Source organism: Malaya genurostris, chromosome 2, assembly GCF_030247185.1.
Source record: "Malaya genurostris strain Urasoe2022 chromosome 2, Malgen_1.1, whole genome shotgun sequence".
Classification (NCBI taxonomy): Eukaryota; Metazoa; Arthropoda; class Insecta; order Diptera; family Culicidae; genus Malaya; species Malaya genurostris.
Genome location: NC_080571.1, coordinates 174,318,082 through 174,343,407, shown reverse-complemented (window position 1 = coordinate 174,343,407; position 25,326 = coordinate 174,318,082). Strand labels below are relative to the sequence as shown.

General features: G+C 37.7%; 1 protein-coding gene across 6 annotated transcripts in view; it reads right to left on the bottom strand.

Annotated features, from left to right (window-relative positions):
* Window positions 1-25,326, bottom strand: part of LOC131432461 (uncharacterized) — a 567,367-nt gene that overhangs the window by 415,892 nt on the left and 126,149 nt on the right. For all 6 annotated transcript variants that reach the window (XM_058598750.1, XM_058598753.1, XM_058598754.1 and 3 more), the window contains exons 10-11: window positions 18,149-18,399; window positions 13,727-18,082 (exon numbers count right to left, since the gene is read on the bottom strand). In XM_058598750.1, coding sequence (XP_058454733.1) covers window positions 13,727-18,082; window positions 18,149-18,399 — 4,607 coding nt within the window. The remainder of the gene's footprint in view (window positions 1-13,726; window positions 18,083-18,148; window positions 18,400-25,326) is intronic.

Genomic DNA, 25,326 nt, shown 5'->3' with positions numbered 1-25,326 from the left:
GTCGTTGAAGTTTTGAACGATTCGTTTGATTAGTTCCAAAACTGCATAGGCCTTCGCAATAACAAATAAAAACTGTTCGCGAAATGAAAACAATTTACTGTAAAGATCGAATAACACGAAAAGAAGTAGTCCGAGATGATTCCCTTGCGGTACAACCTAAGTAACGTGAAATAAATCCGAGAAGGCAGATGATCCGTGAGATATAACAGAATCCAATTGGTTAACCAATCAGGGAATCCACTACGCCTCAATTTTTCCACAGCGAACTGATGAGGAACACGATCGAATGCTTTTGAAAAATCAAAGTACACCGCATCGATTTGTTGTCGTTTTTCAAGTTTGTCAATCAATAAAGAAACGTAACTCATTAAAGTGGTAGTAGACCGCTTTTTGACAAACTCATACTGGTCAGTGGCTTTACTGATGGGTAAAGAACATCCAACACCACGCGTTCGAATACTTTTGGTAAACAGCTTAGAATAGAAATTCCTCTATAATTGGTGACGTCGTGCACGTTTCCAGTTTTGTGAACAGGAACTATTAAAGCTTCTTTCCACTCTGCTAGAAAATAGTGCTCAGCAAGCAAGCGGTTGAAAAGCAGATATGCAGGTAAAGCCAAAGAAGAAGAACATTCCGCCACGAACGACGGAAGTAACCCGTCAGATCCTGGCCCTTTCGATCCATCGACTTGTCGTAGACTGTTGTACACCTCGCGTTCAGTAAAAGCAGTAGCAGGTATACTCAAAGAACACGTCGCTAAACTACTGAGGCTCGATTCTGACAAAGGCGGTGAGTTATTACTTAGCACGCTTTGAAAGAAAGACGAGGTTGGCTGAATCCAAAATTGTCGTCGAAGATTGGTGACGATAGTGGACACTGACAGGAATTCCACTGGAAGAAGTTTTATTCCGCAGGTAATATCTAAATTTGTTTCGGGTCACCCTTCAAATTGATCTCCATCCGTGCAACGTACAGCCGAAAACACGATGCGTTCAATGATTCAAATTGGTGTTCCAAATCACGAATGAGCCATTTATCATCTACATTTTTTGACCGGAAAATCGTTTGCGAACCTTCCTTAGGCGATTTCTTAGGTTACGCAACTTCCCATTCCACCAAGGTTGTTTGTTATTAGATTGAAACCTGCGTTTTCTTGTAGGCATGAGATGTCGAAAGATTGCACCTAATTCATAATAAAACCTCTCTATTGCTTCATCTAAAGTGTCATGCGCCAGTATCTTCTCCTAGTTAATTCGTATAATTTCAGCATTTAATTCACGAAAATTACACCTATTGAAATGGTAGAATATTTCTGCATCGTCAATCATGTGCATGCATTGAGGAACTTCAATGTTTAAATTGAAAAGAAGATGATAGTGATCCAGTTTCATTAGTGGCGATGGTCAAGTTCGTTAAAAAGTTAATTTGTTGTATGCCGGAGGCAATCATAGTTTCAACTAATAAATGTTCATGCTCTGAAAACGCGTTGTTCGGCAGTAGACACCCAACTTCCTCATCCAAACTCCAGAGTAACAACGGTAAATTATAGTCGCCTAAGACTACAACCTATTCACGGTCTCCAAATTTATTGTAAAACTCATTCACACAGAAGACATGTTGCTCATATGAAGAAAGATCAGTATTCTTTATACTTTTAAATAACACACACTATCTTTATATCGCATGTGACACGGACTGCAAGCTATGTCCATTCACATTTATATAACACACTTCTTTATATCATATTTTTAAAATCAAATTTTTGCTCATGGAATTAAAAAATCTTTCAAGACCTTCCCTTTCACTACTAACTTACCTACAAAAACTTGTTCACTCCACACCTGCGTTAAATCTATTCCTCCGCCCCTAAATCATACACAATTCAATTCCTATAGTAATTGCTTATTATTTCAACATAAGGAGATTAAAAATACGAGACATCTTCTCTCCAAACCCGTTCTAAAAATACTCATAACATTAAAGACTGTCCCAGAAAGTATGGACGCACCCAACAACCGCTGCCATTTCTCAATTGTTCAGAATCTGTCAATTTTTATGGCTGCGTCCTGTTATCCACACTTTTCTCTAACCACTTGTGCAGTTGTTTATTCGTTTTCATTAGTTTGTTTCGAAATGCGTGGACTTTCAGTAGAACAACGTCGAAAAATTGTGTACAAATGGTGCACAGAACGCGGACTGTCACTGAGAAAGATAGCAAAAATGGAAGGAGTAAGTGAAAAAGCCGTGCGAAATGCAATCAGGAAGTTCGGTGAGGAAGACCCCTTTGAGGATAAACCGAAAACGGGTCGAAAAAAAAGTCCTGCTAACCCTCAGTTGGATAAACCTATACTGGAGTCGTTCGAGCAAATAAAGAAGGTTTGAGTTCGGGATGTTGCCAAAAAAGTGGGCATTTCGAAGTCAAATGTTCTTCGTGCTATAGAACGTTTGAATCTTCGAACCTATAAGAAGCAGAAACAACCAAAACGTAGTCCGAAACAAGAAGCATCGATCAGCCCGAGGGTTCGAAAGCTGTACAATACGATTCTTGCTGGAAATTTGAACTGCATAATCATGGACGACGAAACCTACGTGAAACTCAAGTACAAATCCTTGCCGGGACCACAATATTATACGGTGCGAGAAGGGCAAGTGTTAAACCAGTCCGAGACATCGATTGAAGTCGAAAAATTTAGTTAGAAAGTTATGGTCTGGCAAGCAATTTGTAGCTGCGGTAAGATTTCGAAACCCTTCATCACTACTGCTTCAATGAACAGCGAAATATACATCAAGGAATGTTTACAAAAACGACTTCTACCCTTGATTCGAAGCCACAAGGATCCTGTTGTATTCTGGCCAGATCTTGCTTCTTGCCACTACTCGAAATCAACGGTAGAATGGTATACTACCAAAAATGTCACTTTCGTCCCAAAAGACATGAATCCACCAAATTGCCCACAGCTTCGAACAATTGAGGAATTTTGGGCATTCTTAGGACAGGAAGGAATTTTGGGACATCTTAGGAAACATGTCTCGGCAGCCGAAACCATTCAACAGTTCGAAAAAGATTGGAGAAAAGTGTCAAAACTTGTCGCCAAGAAGTCTGTACGGAATTTAATGAGGATCGTTCGCAATAAGGTCAGCTAGTCTACAATGGCTAAGTAGCAAATGTTGAGAATAATATTCTGTTGTTGTAGTCTAATATTATCAGTATATCGAGTGAAATTTGAATATCTTACACTTGTGAATTATTTACAGCAAAATCAAAGTGCGTCCATACTTTCTGAGACAGTCTTTATATTCCACATTTTGGAAAAAAAATCATTGTTTATAAATTCGAACTATTACTACATTGAATATCATTGAATGAACCTAGGCAAAGTATCAATACCTAGGGTATCGGAATACCGTAATTTTGGGTATCGATACAAGGTATCAAAAGGCAATAAAGTATCGATACCTGTAAGTATCAATTGATACTTGCACAGCAATCATTTCAAAATAAAATAAAATGGTCGACTGTGACGTTAATTTATGATGTACAGAAAGGTGTTTCCACACAGCAAAAAAATGAAACAATCTCAATGTGATTATTAATCGATGTGAACAAAATTAGACGTCTTGAACAGCTTGACTGAATACTTAGACGATTCTGATAGGTAATTATACGTTTTTTTGTGCAATATTAAAACCTTCAGAACGACACCGCCAAAGCCGGGGTAAAATAAATAATAAAAAAGTACGGGTGTGCAATGTCAGAGACATAACTGGATGTCGTGAATGCGAATATGACACGCTTTATTTATGCTTCCGAATTCGAATTGGTAGTTGATCGATTGTTTGAATTGTGCAACTTTCCTCTCTTTCATTACTAGAAATTTAAACGATGCGCCTAGACTAAATTACAAATTAGTTACATTAAACATTCTGAAACGCAATTAAATATTATGAAATAAGCAGTATAGTTGTTTATAATAAAAAATGGTGGCTCTGAAAAGAACTTTTTATGAAAGCGTTCGTGATGAAGAGTGACGAGTTAAGTTAGTTCAGCACGCAGACTCTGAATTCTAAACCCACATTCCAGAACCAAGCTCCGAAACTTGAAGATGATGTTTCGCCATGACTACCAGAATGGGTTGCATAGAGTACAGTAAAGTAAATTTCCGCATAATTCTTTAGGAGTATTATTATGGTTCTAAAAAGAACCGAATAGAAGAAGTCTGGAATAAAGAACTGGATCCTGAGTTCAAGAACTAAATTTAGAACCAATAACAGACTCAGAATTCAGTTTCAATAACTGCAATTTCGAAACTCAAATTAGTTCCGGAATACAGTTCCAGAATCCAGTTTCAGCACGCAGGCTCTGAATTCTAAACCTCGTTACGACTACCGAAAAGCAAATGAGAGTTGCCACCTGAGCGGTTGAGGTTTTAACCACGCAGAAAGTGCTCTCTCCGTCGCTGCTGGTTGAAGGTTTAACTCCCACGACGTCTGCTACCATCGAACGCACGAAAAGAAATGATCGATTTTCACCACGGTTCCCCTTTTATACGCATTCAGTTGAAGATATGTGCCTGACTACCCCAAAAACGTCGTCCTTGCGCGAAAAACCTAAGCGGACGTAAAGAGTTTTACGCTTTATTCTAAAATTTTGAGAAAACTTAATTTTTGAGTTGTTTGTGGTTATCTCACACTGTTCAAATTATTATCCTAAATTCCTGATCATGTTTTTGATGAAATGGTGAAAGAATTATGTTGCTGCCCTTAATACAAGTCGAGATATTCACGATTAAGTTCTGCCCATTCTTCCTTATGGCTAATTTTGAAAAGGCACCCCATAGTAAAGTAAGTCGTATTCACGACAATATAAAAAGAACGACACCAACACATTTGTGACATTACATCAAAACTGTTGCACACTCACTAACGATGTGCGGCGATTACGCTATAATATCAAAACAATCTTAGTCGTTATAAAGTAATGATTTCCAAACTCACCATAGCCATTGCAGCAGCGAATCGAAATGTCTTAAGCGCTACCGTGTGTTGTCACGTACTGGGGAGCGATATCGACCCCTTTGGGAATGACTGTTCTAAAGGTTATAATATTACACGAAGAGATGCATAATTTCATATCATAATCATATACAGTAAACGCATATTCTTTGCCACATAGATTGCACTTCGCCTTTCTCGACTTCCAGTCCACGTCAAAGAATTTCCGCGTGCCGCTTAGTGTTGATTTCACATTTCACTTATTTTCTCAACAATTTTCATGTCATTACCTTTATGTCGATAAACGCATACTACACTAGAAGCCAATTCCTATTGCTATTATTCCATCGCTATTAAGCGCACTGAAAGAGAGTGAAATGAGTGTGAAAAATTGAAATGATTGAATCCTGTGATAGTTCATTTGTTCATCACAAAATTGTTCATAAAAAAATATTCACAATTTTCAAAAACCCCTACGTACCTCTGTGGAGATAACTAACGAGAATATTCTGTAAAATTTTTGAATCGATTGATCAAGATTTACTTGACTTATGTTTCCGGCCGTCAAAATGCAGCACTTTCGCGAAAATGCCGCCAAGCCGACATTTTGTTTTTAAATTTTTAAAACTGATCTTTTTTTTGTACTTAAATATACATATCAAAAAGTGCTTTATTCAAAATTCGGATTACTCCATTTTTTGGTCACCGCACAGTGGAAAATCTAGGTTTACTTTATTTATGCTTTCACGCAGCCCACCTGGGTTCGATTCCCTACTCCGCACATAGGTTAGGAAATTTTTCTGGCCCTTAGCCTAGTCGTAATGGGAATTGACTGCAATCTGTTGCGATACTGTAAGTATCGAGACCAAAAGTATCGATGCCTTTTTCATATCTATTTATTTATTTATTTATATATATTTTAATCAACAGACAAACTAAGTCCTAATGATTATTTCTATGAATATGAAAAAAAATCGCTTTTATTCTGCTACGAGGAAAATGGAAATCGAATCCCATCGATACGCCATTGAAGGTTCGCTGCAATCCAATAACGGCACCGTTGATTCTGTAGTTAGTACGACGTAGAGGCATTCTGAGGAGGTTGTTGAACATTGATGTTGATTTGACTAAGAAGTAAAGGGCAATCAATATTGTTCGTCAAAATATCGGCCATTAGCATTGCACGGAACAGATCTCGGCGTACTTGCAGAGTATCGAGTCCGATAAGCATCCCACGGCTTTAATAACTAGACAGTTGGTGGGAGTTATTCCAGGGCAAACGACGAAGGGCGAAACTAGCGAATCTGCGCTGTATTGATTCAAGTCTTAAAGCTCCATTATAAAAGTGATGGTTCCATACTGCCGAACAATATTCGAGTGTTGACCGTACAAGCGAACAGTAGAGAGATTTCAAACAGTATATATCTGTGAAGTGCTTAGCGGTTCTCATGACAAATCCTAGACACAAGACTTTGACTCGGAGAAAATTTCAAGCTTACTCTGAATGAAATATGCATCATCAAGAGTCTTGATAATTTGGAATAACTTCAGGTCGTCCGCGAAAGATAATCGTGAACCTTTCTATGAATAGTTCACGTCGTTGAAATACAGTAGAAATATAAGTGGTCCGAGGTGACTGCCATGTGTAATACCAGAAAAAGCAAAAAACTCCTTGGAAACATTTTCATTAATATTAACCGCCAGCCGTCGATTGCAAAGATACGATTGAATCCACCGAAGAATGTTGGAACCGAAGCCCAGTCTGTTCAATTTGGCAATTGTGATAGCGTGATTAATTTTATCAAAAGCATCTCTCCGTGTAACATAGACAACGTCCTTTTGATGACCTTTAGACATAGCATCCGTTATAAACGTCGTGAAAGTTAGTAGATTAGTGGCAGTTGAGCGTTTCGGCATGAACCCGTGTTGAGTATCTACAATGTACTGCTTGCAGTGATTTAAAATAGGCTCCAGAACGACCAGCTCAAACAATTTAGGAATGGCGCTTAGAGCGGTTATACCACGGTAATTGTCGATGTTCTTCTTGTCTCCTTTTTTGTGCATAAGAAACATATAAGCAGATTTCCAGATATCCGGAAATAATCCAGTCATGAGTGTGAAGACTTCATTTTTGCGACTGCTGTTTTTACGAAACTTGTGCTTATGTTGATTGAATTCATTGACTGTCCCAAAACGGGAACGTTAAGTGCCGCCTGGGTGATTTGGGAAGGTGCTAAGATTTCTCTAGAAAATATCTCAAAGAATTATCGCATGCATGCTAGAACTTGTCTGTTCATTGTAAAACATAGATGAAGGAAGATATAACTTCTTCCTTTGCTTGTTAACGTGCTTCCAGAATGATTTTGGATTGGACTTTAATCTCCTCTGCACACTGCGTAAATAGTTGGCATAGCAACGTTCAGCTGTCTTTTTGTAAACTTTGTTGATTTCTACGTAGTTTTGCCGGAGCTACAAACCTCCGTTCTTAGAATATTTCTTTAATGCTGTCATATTTAAACTTTTCAGTCGTTGTAGTTCTACGGTTTGCCACGGTACTTGTTCGGGTGGTTTATTAATTTGTTTAGGAACATATTGGTCTATAATATACATCAGAACGTTGGAAAATGTTTGAGCTGCAAGATTAACATCGCCATTGTCAAAAATTTCACTCCAGTCAATGCAATAACAAGAAGAAGTAAGAAAAGCAATAATACTATTGTGTCAGCTCTTTTAAAATTATATCTGACGATGTGAGATATCTTGCAATTATTCAACGATCGAATCCATTCAAGCTCAATGTGCAGAGGAGGATAATGCCTAACGGACTTCACCAGAGAAGGGGGTGCTGCGCTGATTTTAGGTGCACAATCCGATTTGCTTGAGTTTTCCAAGAGAGATCGAGGATTCTATTGTGCTCATTTTTAACGTGATTTACTTGAAGCAGTACATTAAAACTGTACCGGTCAAGCAAGTTGATAATACCAGCGTGAAACGAAGAATGCATTGGATCTGCAAACATAAAACCATCGAAAGCTGTGAGCCATTTGAGGCTTGGGAAGTTGAAATCACTGACGATAAGTATTTCATCTGCCGGATGCATATGGCAGCAATGACATCTTCTAACGACATCACGAGTCCGATTCGGTGGAATATAAACCACACAGAGAAACAACGAACAGTCGCTCAGATTAATTTGCACCCATACCTGTTCGACACAACTCCCAGATGCGCTAATAATTAGCCGTCCTTTTAAGCGGCGGTGAATAGCAACGAGCACGCTACCACCGATACTCTTCGAACTGTTACATGGATTACATGCACCACGAAAAACTTCATAATTGGTACCAAATGCTTGCGTAGATAGGGTACTATCACTCAGCCAAGTTTCCGTTAACGCAATAATATCAAAGCATTCATCCGAACAAGCCAATAAGTAGTCGTTCAGGCATGTATTCATACCGCCGACGTTTTGGCAGTACAATAGAACCGATTGCGGGCTGGAAGCAGGGAAGTCAATGCCGGTATTGTCGAAACGTTTTGTATACTTGCGGCGGAGGCGGGTTGGAAGACCTCATCGCCGCTCTCTCACACAGGACCGGGACGTCTGATGAGCGCTGGCTGCAATGGCTCGACTGTAGCGAGGTTGCTAAGGTAGAAAGTTTGGAAGCCCCTTTCATCAGCCCGCAGGGTTTGGACTACTAATGAACGCTGGCTACGACGGCAGGACTGGGTCGGAGGGGTCGTAGGCTTCCACATTGCCATCAACAGTGCGTTCCAGTGTTCTGCATTCAGTTATTGCTGAACGGCTACGTCCGTTACTTCCGTTAATGTAGGCGTTGGAGACGAACTCGCAGGAATAAGGTTCCGAAATTATCGAGTAGGCTTTTCCTCGAATACTCGAAAATGTATACCTTGTGGCTAAGTTGGTGGATCCAAAGCAACGGATACCAAAACAGGTTCGAGGTCAACTTTAAACGATACAAACGTCATGTTGCTAGTCTAAGAACCTTTGGCAACGAACTTAACTACCACTGGATCCTGAGTCATTCCCAAATTGGCACGTACCATAGCGAAAACGTCATTGTTGGTGACATCCGGGCGAATGCGTGACAAATACAACCAGAATTTATCAATTGGTTGTTCACACACTGGAACACAAACGACGCTTTCCCCTATTTGTTTCAACCTGGTTTGACACGCAAAACCTTCGAGATCAGGTCCGCCAGACCTCTTGGCTGGACGACGATATTCAGAGGATGACCAGGGTCGTTTGAACGGTTTAGGTGCTTGTGGCGTTGGCTTGGATAACGATTTGATCTCGCTTTGTATTCCGTTTATTGCTACCGTGAGTGACATCGATACTAACAATATCGCTATGATGCGATATCGATACCAAAAAAAGTACAGGTGTGTAATGTCAGAGACATAACTGGATGTCGTGAATACGAATAAAACTGACACTCTTTATACTTCCGAATATCAATTAGTTGATCGATTGTGTGAATTGTGCAAGCTTTCCCATTTTTCACTACTAGAATTTGAAACGATACACACAAACTACAGTACAGATTAGTTATATCAAACATTCTGACACACAAATATTACAAAATAAAGAGTATAGTTCTTTATGATAAAACAATTTTAATTTTCGATTTACAAAGAAGCAATCTTTATAGTTCTTTAGGTAACATTTAGAGCCATTAGAAGGGCTGATTTTGCATAATGTTCCACATTGTTGTCCATTTCCCGTTGTTTTTTGCTCCAATGCAAACGACCACCAACAGGATGATGTAATCGATCTTCTTCGAAGGGAAACTGGCACTGCGACCTGAGCGTTTGAGGTTTTGTACAACGCTAAAGGTCGGCTTTCATTACTAGTGACTGCTGCTCTCGACGATAGAAGTCCACTTGAAATCACAACCTGAGCGTTTGAGGCTTTATACCATGCAAAAGGTCTGCTTTCATTGCCAACTGCTCCACCTGACGATCGAAGTCCATATGAAAGCATTGCCGACTGCTCCACCTGACGGCTGAAGTCCAAATGAGAGCACGACCTGAGCGTTTGAGGTTTGGTACCACGCAAAAGGTCTGCTCTCATTATTGACGACCGCTGCTCCCGACGATTGAAGTCCAAATGAAAGCACGACCTAAGCGTTTGAGGCTTTATACTACACAAAAGGTCTGCTTTCATTGACGACTGCTCCACCTGATGGCTGAAGTCCAAATGAGAGCACGACCTGAGCGTTTGAGGTTTGGTATCACGCAGAAGGTGCACTCTCCGAAGTTGCTGGTCCCACGACGTCTGCTTCCGTCCAACGCACAAGAAGAAATGATCGATTTTTGACCACGGTTCCCCTTTTATACGCAGTCAGTTGAAGATATGTGCCTGACTACCTCAAAATCGTCGTCCTTGCGCGAAAAAGCCAAGCAAAAGTAAAGAGTTTTCCGCGTTGTTTTCAAGGTTTGAGAAAACTTAATTGTTGCGTTGTTTGTGGTTATCTCACGCTGTTCAAAATATTATCCTAAATTCCTGATCATATTTTTGATAAAATGTTGAAAGAATTATGTTGCTACCGTTAATACAAGTCGAGATATTCACGATTAAGTTCTGCCCATTATTCCATACGGGTAATTTTGGAAAGGCACCCCATAGTAAAGTAAGTCGTATTCACGACAAAATACCCAATTTTTGAAAGAAAGTATCGATTCGGTATCGGACACCCCTACTAATGGGTCTTAGCACTTTCATAAATTTTTCCAAAGACACCGTCTTACTTAATCTGTATGATATTGAGTCATAAATAGCAGTAGGAATGTAGTTTGAATATTTGATTGCATTTTAGAGCCACCAATGAATGAATTTTATTAACTCCAATCACCGACGTTCTACATCATCATGTTTCAGAGATATAACATAATCTGTCTACCATCAGAAACTTTCGAGCGCTGTAGAACCGCTTGACGAATGAATTCTTAACTAACAAATTTTGAAGATTTAGGTTCTAAGCTAGATCATATTTTAGCACACCAGCTCCATATAGTACAGTAATTTTGCATTAATATTTGAAAAACGTAGAAAACTACTTTGAAAACCCTATTTTCCAAATAATCAGATTTCCATTAATTATCTATGTTCAACCCATTTTATCTAGAGCAAACAAATGAATTGCTTAATATTCGTTCCAAAATTAATTTTCATCGAATGATTCAAAATTTTATCAAAAAACTACAAGGAGCAGCCCCATGGGGTTGTTCGAGCCATTGATGTGGAACAAGGCAACCAAAATTTCTAATGATCTACAATCAAAAAGTTCAATCAATCCAAACCAACACCGAACATCATTTGTCTTGATTTGCATTTGTTTTATGACTCAAAATTTATCCAGAGGTAGTTGTCAATTTCTCATGGGGAAACGACATAACATGGAATTCCGAGCTTGCATGACACAAGATCAGAGTATACCAATTAAGGGCTGAGGCCAGTGTGTTTTAGGGCGTTTTAAAGGGTTATTTTCACGCTTTAAATCTGATTTTCTCAGAAACGGTGACGGATATCAAAAAACCCAACAGAAAATCTCTTAGAAATTTAGTTTTCATTATTCTGTGAAAATTTCAGAATGATTGTTTGACTTTAGCGGTCGGGAAAGTCTTTTTTCTGAAGGAAGAGTTGCATAGCTGAAAACGGCAACTTTCAACTTGTTCATTGAATATCTCGCCTTCAAAAGCATGGATCAAAAATTTATCCTGACAATCTTTGGATAATTTAGTTTAAATGCGATTAGTGCATAAAAACATATATGTTGTCGCGATAAAAATTAAGTGAATGTTATTTTTGTAATGGTAAGTACGTTTCTATGGTGGCACTATTTTTTCTGCTCTTGCATCCTGGTAACGTAACGAAACATGAGAGAGAAATAAAATCGGCTCATCAAGGCTGCCAAACAAGCGGTAGCTTTATTGGATTTTATGTGATGTAGTCAAGCTTGTAACCGAAAATATCAAAACTTTCTTGGCCACCCGGCCACATCGAGAGTCATTTTACATGTTTACGAGAGAGCATGAAGAGAAATGTAATACGCACAGCGAGCGACACAGTTTTACGCTAACAACTGGCATCAGCCCTTAAAGCTTCAAATCGTTTTATGGCACGTTTTTGTCTTGCTGTCTAGCAACAACCTACCTCTAGCATGCTACTAGTTCTACTCCTAGAACTGAAACGTTAGCTTTAATTTTGCTTCTATTTATAGATTCGCGTGCTTCCAACAGCTTCGCTTTTGCATCGATTGACCAATCAGAGCGATGCTCTCTCTTTGATACAACGCTTACTCCTTCCGAACCGTCGTCTATGGCAGGGAAATCCGGTATGCCATAGATTTTTAGTAGCCAAATAGGACACTGCTCGCTACTAATCAAAATTTCAATCATATATAATTGAAAATACGTGGCTTGATATATTCAAATCGAAACATAGAAATATTTTCTATCAAATTTCATCATTTGATTTGAAATATTAATAATTGATACAAAACAGACTGAGCTGTAAGTGTTTAAAACCTGACCACATTTCTACGTGTAGTTTTTCTTGAGTTTCTGATTTGCACCCCTAATAAAGATGTGTTCCACATCAAAAGCAAAGCCTTGGTGTTACATTCCTGTAATGGAATTTGACCTTCTGTTTCAACAGACTTCGCAGCCGATTCAGAGTGTACAGAACCATTGCATGGCTAGTGCTACGATTCTACTGACACTACGAATCCTTCCAGGTCGAGGCTCGAACATACGACAACTGGTTTGTAAGACCAGCGCCCTATGCATTGAACTACCAACCCGGGACAAGCATCTTTAGCATTTTAGCAAATGATCCCAAATTTTAGACAAAGAGCTCTGTTTCATACTTATCAGATAGCCAGACTGCTATTCACGATGATTGCGGGACGGATGCGACGAAACGAGTGTACATCGGCTAATACTATCTTCATACAGCTTTATGAATCAATACTGCTTATTATATGATCGAAAATTCTCCATTCACTTACAGCTTAACGTCACAGTCCACAGCATTCTCAAAGTTCGGAATCCAAATCACCTAGGTTCGAAACCCAGTCCCCTGTGGAGGTGGTGATGGTTTTATAATAAAGCGCATTTTTATTGTTACAAGTAATATCGCCTAAAGGTATACTATCCCGGGTCGTTTGCTTATCCTATTTTTAGCTTACGCTTGCGAGTTATTTGTTTTAAGTAATGTCTTGTAAAAGCAAATCTTGTTGAAGAAAATCTTGTTAAAGCAAATCAACGCATAATCGTGCATTCCAGTTTTGATTTCTTTGTTTGATAATAATTTAAAATTGAGAACAATCAACATACTATCAACATGAGAGATTCTAAATCTTATTTATATTTCAGTTTGCATTTGCTGTTAGAAAAAATAGTTTACCGTTTGATATCATCGGAATATATTTTTGTTTTCGATTTTGATTTTTTGTCACTTAAAACGACAAAAACAACGACAAAATGAGTAATCTATAAATGCAAACATCACAACATCAAAATGAGTTTTCTATTTGGTCTCACACTATGCTCGAGTAGAAGGATGGGGAAGAGTAGTTTTTTATTCATTAATGGTTATCTCATAACGCTGAATATAAGTAGTTATCTCTAATAAAACTCCAAGTATTCGCGATCAATTACTTATCATTTCAAACCATGAAAAATTTTAAAAAATGTTTGTACTTACTTTTCCGGCAGTCATCTCCAGTTAAATTGAACGGACATTGACAGTAGAATCCTTCTGTAAGGTCAATGCAGATTGCTCCTAGTGGACAAGAGTTATCTTTACAATCTACAATGTCTTTATCGCAGTTTTCACCAGTAAAACCAGCAGGGCATATACATTTGTATCCACTTCCATTATCTGTGCACTTTGCATTGTTTTTGCAAATCTTCGCTTCACATGCATCATACTCATACTGGCAGCCGATTCCATCATAGTCCATAGAACAAGAACAATTCAACCCGGATCCGTAATCTTTACATTGACCTCCATTCATGCACGGGTTACCAATACACCTATCCGGTGCAGTTTCGCATTGCTTTCCATCGGTACCACTTGGGCATACGCAGAAGTAATCTTCGAACAGATCTATGCAACGGGCCTCATTTTTACATGGATGAGATGTCTCACAAGTTGTGACTAACTTTTCACATTGATGACCACTCCATCCAGGTGGACATTCGCATTCATATAGACCAATACGATCTAGACAGGTTCCTCCGTTCAAACATGGCGTTGCTGCGCAGTCATCGATATCGGTTTCACATAAAACTCCAGTAAATCCGTTTCTACATGAGCAAGTAAAACTATTATCTTCATCTATACACTGTTCGGTTCCAGTTGGACTACATGGATCACTCAAGCACTCGTCAATCTCCGTTTCACATTGCAAACCCACAAATCCCGGTCTACATTTACATTGAAAGCCATCCAATTGATCAACACATGACGCTCCATTTTGACACGGGTCACTTGAGCAATCGTCTATGAAATGTTGACAATTCTTGCCTGTGTAACCTGGTCCACAATTGCATTGGTAATCGTCAGTTAAATCCAAGCAATCACTGTTGTATTGGCATGGGTTGCTCGCACAATTATTGATATTGATATTACAAGATTCTCCCGTCCATCCTGGTGAACACACACACTCATGGTAGAAAAAACGATCAACGCATATCCCGTGATTACAAGGCTCTGACAGGCATAAATCAAGCTTCTCTTGGCACCTCTTACCAGTAAATCCAGTAGGACAGGCACAGTTGAAATCATCGATCAGATCTGTACACTTTGCTCCTAAAAGACAAGGTGATTCAGCACAATCGTCAATATTGATTTCGCACAGTTGACCTTCCCAACCCGACGGACATTCACACTTAAATCGACCTTGATGGAGTGCAATGCAAAGTGCATCATTTTTACATGGGTTACTATTTGCTGTGCACGGATCTATTGTCATATCGCATTCATCGCCTGTATAACCACTGCGGCATAAGCATGTGTAATTATTGTAACCAGGTTCATCCTTACACATAGCTCTTGATGGACAAGTATCGGTTGCACAATCACTCTTTTCTTCCTGGCAGTTGAGGCCGTAATAGCTCTGTGGACATATACATGTGTAACCTTGGGGTAAATCGTGACACAAGCCTCCATTATAGCAAGGCTGCGATGCGCACTCATCTATATCGATTTCACACCTTCGCCCCGAAAACCCAGCTGGGCAGAAACATTGCACTTCATGACCCATCGGTACACATAACCCACCGTGCTGACATGAGTTCTCGTAGCACGTAACTGGTTTGCATTCTTCTTTCTCTATCACACCTACCACATCCGTTTTCATTCCAGTAGGACATTCACTGCAAATAGACATTCCTTCTATGGACTGATAAAAATTTTTAGGACATGGAGAGCACGGTGCTAAACCCGTTAATGAGTATTGACCAGGGGAGCATTTTTTTTTACATTGATCTACAGATTGACTCGCTGGTTGGTAGGTAAAAGTGTTAATTGGGCAAGCTTGACAGTCTTTGAAACCACCCGTTGGAGGTTCATTAGAGAAGGAATTGACAGGGCACTCAAGACAAGGCACCAGTCCCGTTGGTGAGTATGTTCCGTATCCGCACACAGGTACACATGCATCTATACTCTTCGATCCATCTTCTCTAGTGTATGTTCCAGTGGGACATTTTAAACAAGAATCTTGTCTTTCTCTATTTTGATAATATCCCTTGGGGCAGAGAGTGCATGTTTTCTGATTTTCACCTGCATATGTTCCAGCTGAACAGTGCAAACATCTAGGTACATCGTTTGTATCCATATTAAGTACCTCACCAGAAGAACAAGTGAATCCTCGACTAATTAAGCTTCTTAGTGCTCTAAGAGGGGGACATTGAGTGCCTACTGCTGAAACATTTGAAATAGGTTCTATTACGGCACTTGCATATGGGACACTAAGATCAAAGATCAAATGCAATGTAGATCCACAGAGATCGTATAATTGTGTTTGTTTTATGGCAGGCATGATTGATAGTATGAAATCAATCTGTAGCATATTCTCCTCTAACAGTTTTGGAACGGACTTGACAAATGATACATTCATATTAACATTGACCGCTGAGCAACGTTGTGATAAAATGTTGTTCAAATTTGGATAATATTTTTCAAGCAATTGCTGATAATATGGTAAACATGACTCAACTACAGCTCCGTTCGCCCTATAAATTGTTGTAGCCGTCACATGATAATCAGCCTGCTGAGTATTTTCCGAGACACAGTCAGGAACTATCGACGTCGGTTTCCATAACCGCTTTGTTTCACATGAAAATTTTTTAATTGGGTCCGCGTCAGTAAATCGAAATCCAGGTTTACATGCGGCAATACACTCGACCTTTTTATCCTTTGATTCGCAATTTATTTCGCCATTTTGAGGTGGTTTCAAATCCCAATCAACGCACTGTGTAGCTTGCACCGAAACTTGAAAATTACACATGGCTTTGTTATTAAACAAATCTGTAGCAACAACGGTTACATTCTCAAATCCACCAATTGGAATGACTGCGCTTGTCGGAATAAATTTTATGAATACTTCACCTGAATTATCTGTTGCTTTTATGCGCTTCGAGGTATCATTGAAATTTACTAGATAACTATCTTGTTTATCTACCAGCTCTATGACAAAGCTTTGTGGACAACTAAGAGACGGTGGGGTTATGTCAGGGACAGTTATATTTATTTCACAAATAGCTACATTTCCGTCATAATCATAAGCAATATATTTGACGATTGTATCATGGAATACATAATATGGCGATTTGAAGCTTTGTGGTTTTACTTCCAATCTTGCAATGGAACCAGAATTATCGATTGCAACAGGTTCAGTGAAATTTACAGGCATGATGGCACCGTTTTGTAGACGTTTTACGACGATTGGCTGTTGTGGGCAATTTTGAAATACTGGTGGTTCATTGTCTACGCAAGGCGAGTATCCATAATCGTAACCTAATAATGGGTCAATTGTTGGTTCATCGCATCCCATCAGCTCGAACTTTAAGCATGCATTGTCCATATAGCTTACAATACCAAGGATAACAAATCTGGCCTGGATATATTTTGGCAGAGTGATCATGGCCAACTCTCCATAGTTTCCAGGATCTCGCATAGTCAAATTGAAATTAGGAAAATAAACAACAAAATTCTCACTCTCTGTTTGTTTGTAAAAGAAACGAATTTCTGTAGGCCTTCCCACGATATCGTTTGTCACAACACCTTTCACGAGAATCACTTTGATACGATAAATATTTCCTAAATCAACACTAACATAGGTGAAAGCTTCTTGTTTTCCGCACCATCCAGTAACGGAATTCAAACGAATATGTTTCGCTTCGTAATTGGGTCGTTCCGACGTCGCATTTATTGCGCTATCGGGAATTTGACCGGACGACAACCCCAAAGGTTTAATCACCTTACATTCCGGTTCTCTGATGCACGTTATGGGTCGGGGGTTAATCAGTATATATCCTGGTCGAGAACAGCCAAATAAAATCTCTGATCCTTGCTCATAGCTTTTAGATATTTGATATCCATCATTGGGCCTTCCAGGATCCTCACAAACTGGCCCTTCGCAACGCAGATCACCAAAGTCCCAAACAGCGTCCTCCATGCATCTAACAATGTTATCGTTTTTAGAGCTCTGTCCTGCAAGCTTAAACGTATTCTGACAACCGAAGAAAAATGAACTCTGATATTTCGTATCTCTTAATTGACCATATTCAGCACCAGATGTAGGTCGTGGTTCACCGCAGTCAACACGAGGGCAACTTGGAGTAGTTCCAGACAACCAATAATCAGGGTACCCAGGTTTAGGATCATACACACATTGTCTGAAACCAGCTGAAACAGATTTTCTTAGTCTACGACCAACAGAATTACAAGTTAACGTAACATTCTCTCGGAATGGTATCAAAATGCTATCTTTTTCCTGCCGTATCACTAATAAACCTTCGTTATTATCGTCGGGTAGGGAAACACATTTGGCATCTGAAATTATATTAGTACATGAAACAACTTTGAGATACATGCATCAGTAATGTATTGGCTACTCACAGATGCATTCCGGAATAGAAGCATTCCATTCTCCCGTAGACATGCATAGTAAAGTGGTGCTTCCAGATATTATGTATCCAAAGTTGCACTGGAACTGTGCGACATCTCCAAAATGATAATTAACCTCGTTGGTAAGTAGTTTTCCATTTTTCGGACTCTTCAGAAGAGGACACATTACAGGCACGCATGTTTTATCACGTTGATACACATCTCCATCTCTATCGCCGGTTTCAGTATTCTCAATATAAAATCTATCAATATGAAATACGTTAGCTCAAAATGATATATATGACATGTGGGAAATATTTAAAACTTTTTGATGAATATAATTGAAATATCACTTGAACCTCCTCGAATATGTTATAATAAATCTTTGTATCTTTGTGGTTATCCGATCAACAAGATAGAACAGAATTGTATCTGAGGTTATTTCGTTTTTGCCATCAGAAATGCTGGAAAAAACGACTTTCGAACGGAGCCTCGAAGACCCGTAGTGTTATATACCATTAACTCAGTTCGACGAGATCGGAAAGTGTGTGCACTTTTCGAAGATATTTTACGCGCTCAATTTTCTCAGAGATGTCTAACCCGATTTTAATAAACTTATGCTCGTCTGAAAGCTACTATCGGACCATTGATCAAGTTCAAAGATCAAATGGCTGTAACTTTTGGTTATGGAGATTTTTTTTTTGCATAAGTACTTATTTTAATATGAGTTAAAATTAAATTATTAAAATTTAAATTGGGTTTTCAGCCACAAGTGGTGACTTTTCAGCCCTATTATATATATATATATATATATATATATATATATATATATATATATATATATATATATATATATATATATATATATATATATATATATATATATATATATATATATATATATATATATATATATATATATATATATATATATATATATATATATATATATATATATATATATATATATATATATATATATGATTTGGTTGTTACCATGAGGACACCATTTGCTTCCGCAATTCTGAGATTTTTGTGTAGGGAAAATTCTAAGCCTGCTTGTATTGTGTAATGGGGAAAGGAACTTATATACTAACTTACTAACTAATACAGAAAGCGAATCGATTCAATTGAAGATTGCATCGATTTTTGTCGGAATTCGCTTATAATATTATGTGACATTACATCTAATGGTGATATATTTGTGAGTCTGTGTAACTGATTTGTACTAAACCAGGGAGGACGCTTCAAAATCATTTTCAGAATTTTATTCTGAATCCTTTGAAGCGTTTTCTTTTTGGTGGAACAACAACTTGACTTGGTACCGCATAAAACATGGCTGGTCTGAAAATTTATAAATTAACAATTTGGTTTTCTAGACAGAGCTTAGAATTTCTGTTTATAAGAGGATATAAACATTTGATATATTTATTACACTTTGCATGTATTTCTTCAATGTGGTCCTTTAAAGTGAGTTTTTTGTCATACGTTAAACCTAAGTGTTTAGCTTGATCAGACCATGTCAATTCCAAGCCATTCAATTTGAGAATGTGATTATTGTTTGGTTTAAGAAAAGAAGCTCTTGGCTTATGAGGAAAGATAATTAATTGCGTGTTTGCTGCATTTGGTTTAATTTCCCATTTTGACAGATAATCACTGAAAATATTTAAACTTCTTTGTAGGCGACAGTAGATCACTCTTAGATTTCTCCCTGTGGCTAACAGACTTCTGTGGTCACAAAATAGCGATTTCTAACACCCAACGGGTAGATTTGGAAGATCAGAAGTGAAAATATTATACAAGATTGGAGCTACGCTCGAACCCTGCGGAACACCTGCTCGTACGGGTAGCAATTCAGATTTACAATTCTGATAGCTAACCTGAAGAGTACGATCAATTAAATAATTTTGAATCATTTTGATCAAATAAATAGGAAACTGGAAATCAGACATTTTTGCTATTAAACCATTGTGCCAAACACTGTCAATTGCTTTTTTTATGTCTAGAAGAGCAACTCCAGTGGATAACCCAGAAGATATATTTGCTTTTATCATGTTCGTTACTCTGGCAAATTGATGAGTAGTTGAATGTTCATGACGAAATCCAAACTGCTCTGGTAAAAAAATTTAATTGTCATTTATATGAGACATCATTCTCAACAAGATAATTTTTTCAAAAAGTTTACTGATAGAAGAAAGTAAGCTAAATGGTCGATAACTTGATGTTTCTGCAGCGTTTTTATCAGGTTTGAGGATAGGAATTACTTTAGCGTTTTTACATCTTTTTCGGAAGTAAGCTAATGAAAAACACTTATTGAAAATTTTAACTAGGAGTCTCAAGGCAACATCGGGAAGATTTTTAATAAGAATATTAAAAATTCAATCATTACCAGGAGCCTTCATGTTTTTGAGTTTCCTAATAATTGATTTAATTTCATCAAAATTCGTCTTAATAATGTCATCTTGTGATAAAACTTGGGTTGAAATATGATCATATTTCAGTGAAACTTCATTTTCAATAGGACTCACAACGTTCAAATTAAAATAGTGGACACTCTCTAGCTGCTGAGCAAGTTTTTGAGCCTTTTCGCCACTCGGAAGAAGTATTTGATTTCCTTCCTTGAGAGCAGGAATTGGTTTCTGAGGTTTCTTAAGAACCTTAGAAAGTTTCCAGAAAGGTTCAGAATATGGTTTAATTTGTTCAACTTCTTTTGTGAAATTTTCATTTCGCAAAAGAGTAAATCTATGTTTAATTTCTTTTTGTAAATCCTTAACCATGTTTTTCATAGCAGGATCACGAGAACGTTGATATTGTCGTCGACGAACATTCTTCAACCGAATGAGCAGTTGAAGATTATCATCGATGATAGGAGAATTTAATTTAGTTTGAGCTTTGGGAACTGAAAGATTTCTGGCTTCGATAATGTAATGATTCAAATTATCAATTGCTGTGTCGATGTCCGCAGAATTTTCTAAAATAGTTTCATGATCCACATGATTTTCAATGTGAGATCTGTAATCCAACCAATTAGCTCTATGATAGTTTAATATAGAACTAATTGGATTAATTAAAGCTTCGTTGGAAAGTCTGAATGTTACAGGAAGATGATCTGAGTCAAAGTCAGCATGTGTAATCGGTTCACTACAAATGTGACTTTGATCTGTTAGAATCAGATCAATAGTAGATGGGGTTTTCACGGAAGAGAAACAATTCGGATTACTGGGATGAAGAACTGTGAAGTAACTAGCTGAGAGTTGATTATGAAGTATTTCACCATTAGTGTTATTTTGCCTACAATTCCACTGGACATGCTTAGCATTTAAGTCCCCTTTTGCGAAAAATTTCGGTCGATATCTTGTGAGTTTTTGCAAATCGCCTTTAAAGAAATTTAATTATTCGCCGGTGCATTGGAATGGAAAATATGCTCCAGAGATGAAATAAATTCCATGAATATTTTCAACTTCCATTCCCAAGCTTTCAATAACTTTAGTATTGAAAGAAGGTAAAATTCGATGTTTAATTCGCCGTTGGACTAAAATGGCTACCCCACCACCCATTCCAGTAAACCTGTCAAATCGATGAATCACATAATGTGGATTACTTTTCAATTTGACATTTGGTTTAAGAAAAGTTTCTGTCACAATACAATATGAATTTTGTGAACTTTGAGAAAATTATAAAATTCATCTTCACTCGATTTCAAAGATCGAGCATTCCAATTAAAAAAATTCAAATAGTTATTTAACATAACTGTTGAATTTTAAATTCATTATAATATTATTTGTAAATTGTCATCCGATTTGAAATGCTTAAAAAAGTAATGAAGTCGAATTCATTCGGATGATCATTTGAAATAGTTGATCTTGCAGGTAGATCATTTTATTTTCAGTTTATTACCTAAATCAACTTCATTTAAAGAAGCGAATGGCGTAGAAGAAATATTTGTAGGTAGACTGCCATTAGAAGAAGATGAATTGGCCGATCTGTCTATTAATAAATTGTTTTCGTTAAAAGATGAACTGCAAGGCGGTCCTGTGTTTTGATTATTTACATTAGAAGAATTAACTGGTAGATTTCTACCTGTTATACTAGCATAACTGATATTAGAAGAAGATGATGACGAAGTCGATCTGATTGGATTTATGATTTCCATCGCAATTGTCAAATAATTGAATTTATGATTTCCATCGCAATTTGAACATGAAAATTTATCAGTGGTTTCATTCATTGGACAAACGTCTTTCGAATGCGATTTACCACAATTCAATATGACAATTTTTGGTTCCATGGCCGAAGCCTTGGCAACGACGACATTGCGTTAAGTTTGCAATACGATTATGCCGTTCATAATGTTCCCAATGAATTTTAATGTGGGAAATGACACGTACTTTTTCTAAAGTTTTCAAATTGTTTACATCACTTCGATTGAAGTGTATTAGGTAAAGTTCATGGGAAATTCCAGAGCGTGGCTAAGAAGTACCATTTGCTCTTTTTTCATAAGTATTACTTGGGAAGGGGCAAAACCAAGCAATTCTTTTAGTTCATTTTTAATTTCATCAGCACTTTGATCATTTGATAAACCTTGCAAGACAGCCTTGAAGGGTCTGTCTGATTTTATATCATATGAATAAAATTTATGAAGTTTCTCGGACAAATATCGAATAAGACGTTCGTAATCTTCCAATCTATCAACCAAGACTCGACATTCTCCTCTTCGTCCGATTTGAAATGAGACTTTTACTTCCGGGAGAAAAGAAGAAAGCTCAGTGCGGAATGCTTTGAAGTCGGAAATCATCACCGTCACTGGTGGCATAGATTGATGTTTCTTCCCAGAACGACAAGCGTCCATTTTGGGAATTGTACAATAGGATTCAGGAAGAATCTCGTAAATATTGTTAGACGGCATAGAATCAACGGAAGGGAAATCCGTCCGTTGTCTTTTATTTTTACATTCAGATTCTATAAGATCGTGAATGTTATTAGAAAAATGTTGAATAACGGATTGTGATTTATTCCGTTTTAATTTATTTTTAGCCTTAGGCTTGTTGCCTTTCCGGTTGGACGCAGGCATTTTTTAAATGAATGAAATTTTAAATTAAATTAACTAGGCTAAATTAGTCTTCGATTAGACTCCTAGTTTGGAATAGTCTTGATAAAGACTGATTTTGTGGTAGTCTTAATAAAGACTGATTATTTCGAAGAAAAGTTCTTTGAATAGCTAGCCTTAAAAAAGGCTGATAAATTTCTTAGTCACTCTAATATCACTCTTTGTATAGCCTTGAGAAAGGCTGACTAATTGTTAGTCTTTAAAAAGACTGTTAGTGATTCAGGTAGCCTTGAAAAAGACTGAAGCCTTGAATCAATGAAACTCTATGTAGCCAGAAAAAATTTCCAGGAGTCAAGAGCTATACGTGTGCGGTGCGAACGACTGTTCAACACCGACTGGATCCGGAGATATGATTGTATAAATGACGTAACGACAAAACGCGTTGTATTTTTACGCGCTCAATTTTCCCAGAGATGGCTAAACCGATTCTAACAAACTTATGCTCATTTGAAAACTACTATCGGGCCATTGATCAAGTTCAAAGATCAAAGCTTGGTAATCGAAGTTGAAACCATTCATGGATTTTTTTTATCGCTGGAGCATATTTGCCATTCCAATGCACCGGTGAACAATTAAATTTCTTTAAACCCGGGGACGGGTATAGCGTGATGGGTAAGTCGATGCCCTTTCACGCAGCCACTTGGGTTCGATTCCCATCCCCGCACATAGGGTCAGAAAATTTTTCTGACCCGAAGAGGCGAATGACCTTAAGGTTAAAACCTCTATAATCGAAACAAAAAAAAATTCTTCAAAGGTGATTTGCAAAAACTCACAAGATATGGACCGATATTTTTCGTAACAGGGGACTTAAATTCTAATCATGTCCAGTGGAATTGTAGGCGGAATAACACTAATGGTTAAATGCTTCATAATCAACCCTCTGCTGGTTACTTCACAGTTCTTTATCCCAGTAATCCGACTTGCTTCCCTTCCGTGAAAAATCCCTCTACAATTCATCTGGTTCTAACAATCACATTTGTAGTGAACCCAGTCACATTTGTAGTGAACCGATTACACATGCCAACTTTGACTCAGATCATTTTCCTGTAACATTCAAACTTTCCAAACAATCTATTATTAATCCAATTAGTTCTATATTCAACTATCATAAAGCTAATTGGTTAAAATACAGATCTCACATTGAAAATCATGTGGATCATGAAATTATTCTAGAAAATATTGCAGACATCAACACAGCAATAGATAATTTGAATTATTACATTATCGAGGATAGAAATCTTTCAGTTCCCAAAGCTCGAACTAAATTAAATTCTCCTATCATCGATGACAATCCTCAACTTCTCATTTGGTTGAAGAATGTTCGTCGACGACAATATCAACGTTTTCGTGAAAAATATAGTTAAGGATTTACAACAAGGAACTAAACATAGATTTACTCTTTTGCGAAATGAAATTTTCGCTGAAGAAGTTAAACAAATTAAACCGCATTTTAAACCTTTCTGGAAACTTTCTAAGGTTCTTCAGAAACCTCAGAAACCAATTCCTGCTCTCAAGGAAGGAAATCAAATACTTCTTACAAATGGCGAAAAAGCTCAAAAACTTGCTCAGTAGTTCGAGAGTGTCCACAATTTTAATTTGAACGTTGTGAGTCCTATTGAAAATGAAGTCTCACTGAAATATGATCATATTTCAACTCAAGTGTTATTACAAGATGACATTATTGAGACAAACTCACTCATAGTTGCAGCATATGAAGAGGCTTGTCCACTTCGGATTGTGCGAGCTACTAGAGGAACTCCTTGGTGGAATTCTGAACTTGCTAGACTAAGGAAACTATGCAGAAGAGCTTGGAACCACCGTCGCAGAAATGGGTCGGAGGCATTCGTGTTGGCTCGAAGGGCTTACAAAAATGCTCTTCGATCGTTTGAGCGAAGTGGTTGGAAAAGCCTCTGCACAAATGTCTCTAGTCTCAACGAGGCTAGCAGATTAAATAAGTTACTTTCGAAGTCTAAGGACTTTAATGTCAGTTTCTTAAGAACTTCAGATGGTGAACACTTGTCTGATGAAGGTGATGTACTTCACTATCTTTTTAACACTCACTTTCCAGGATGTATGGATCCAT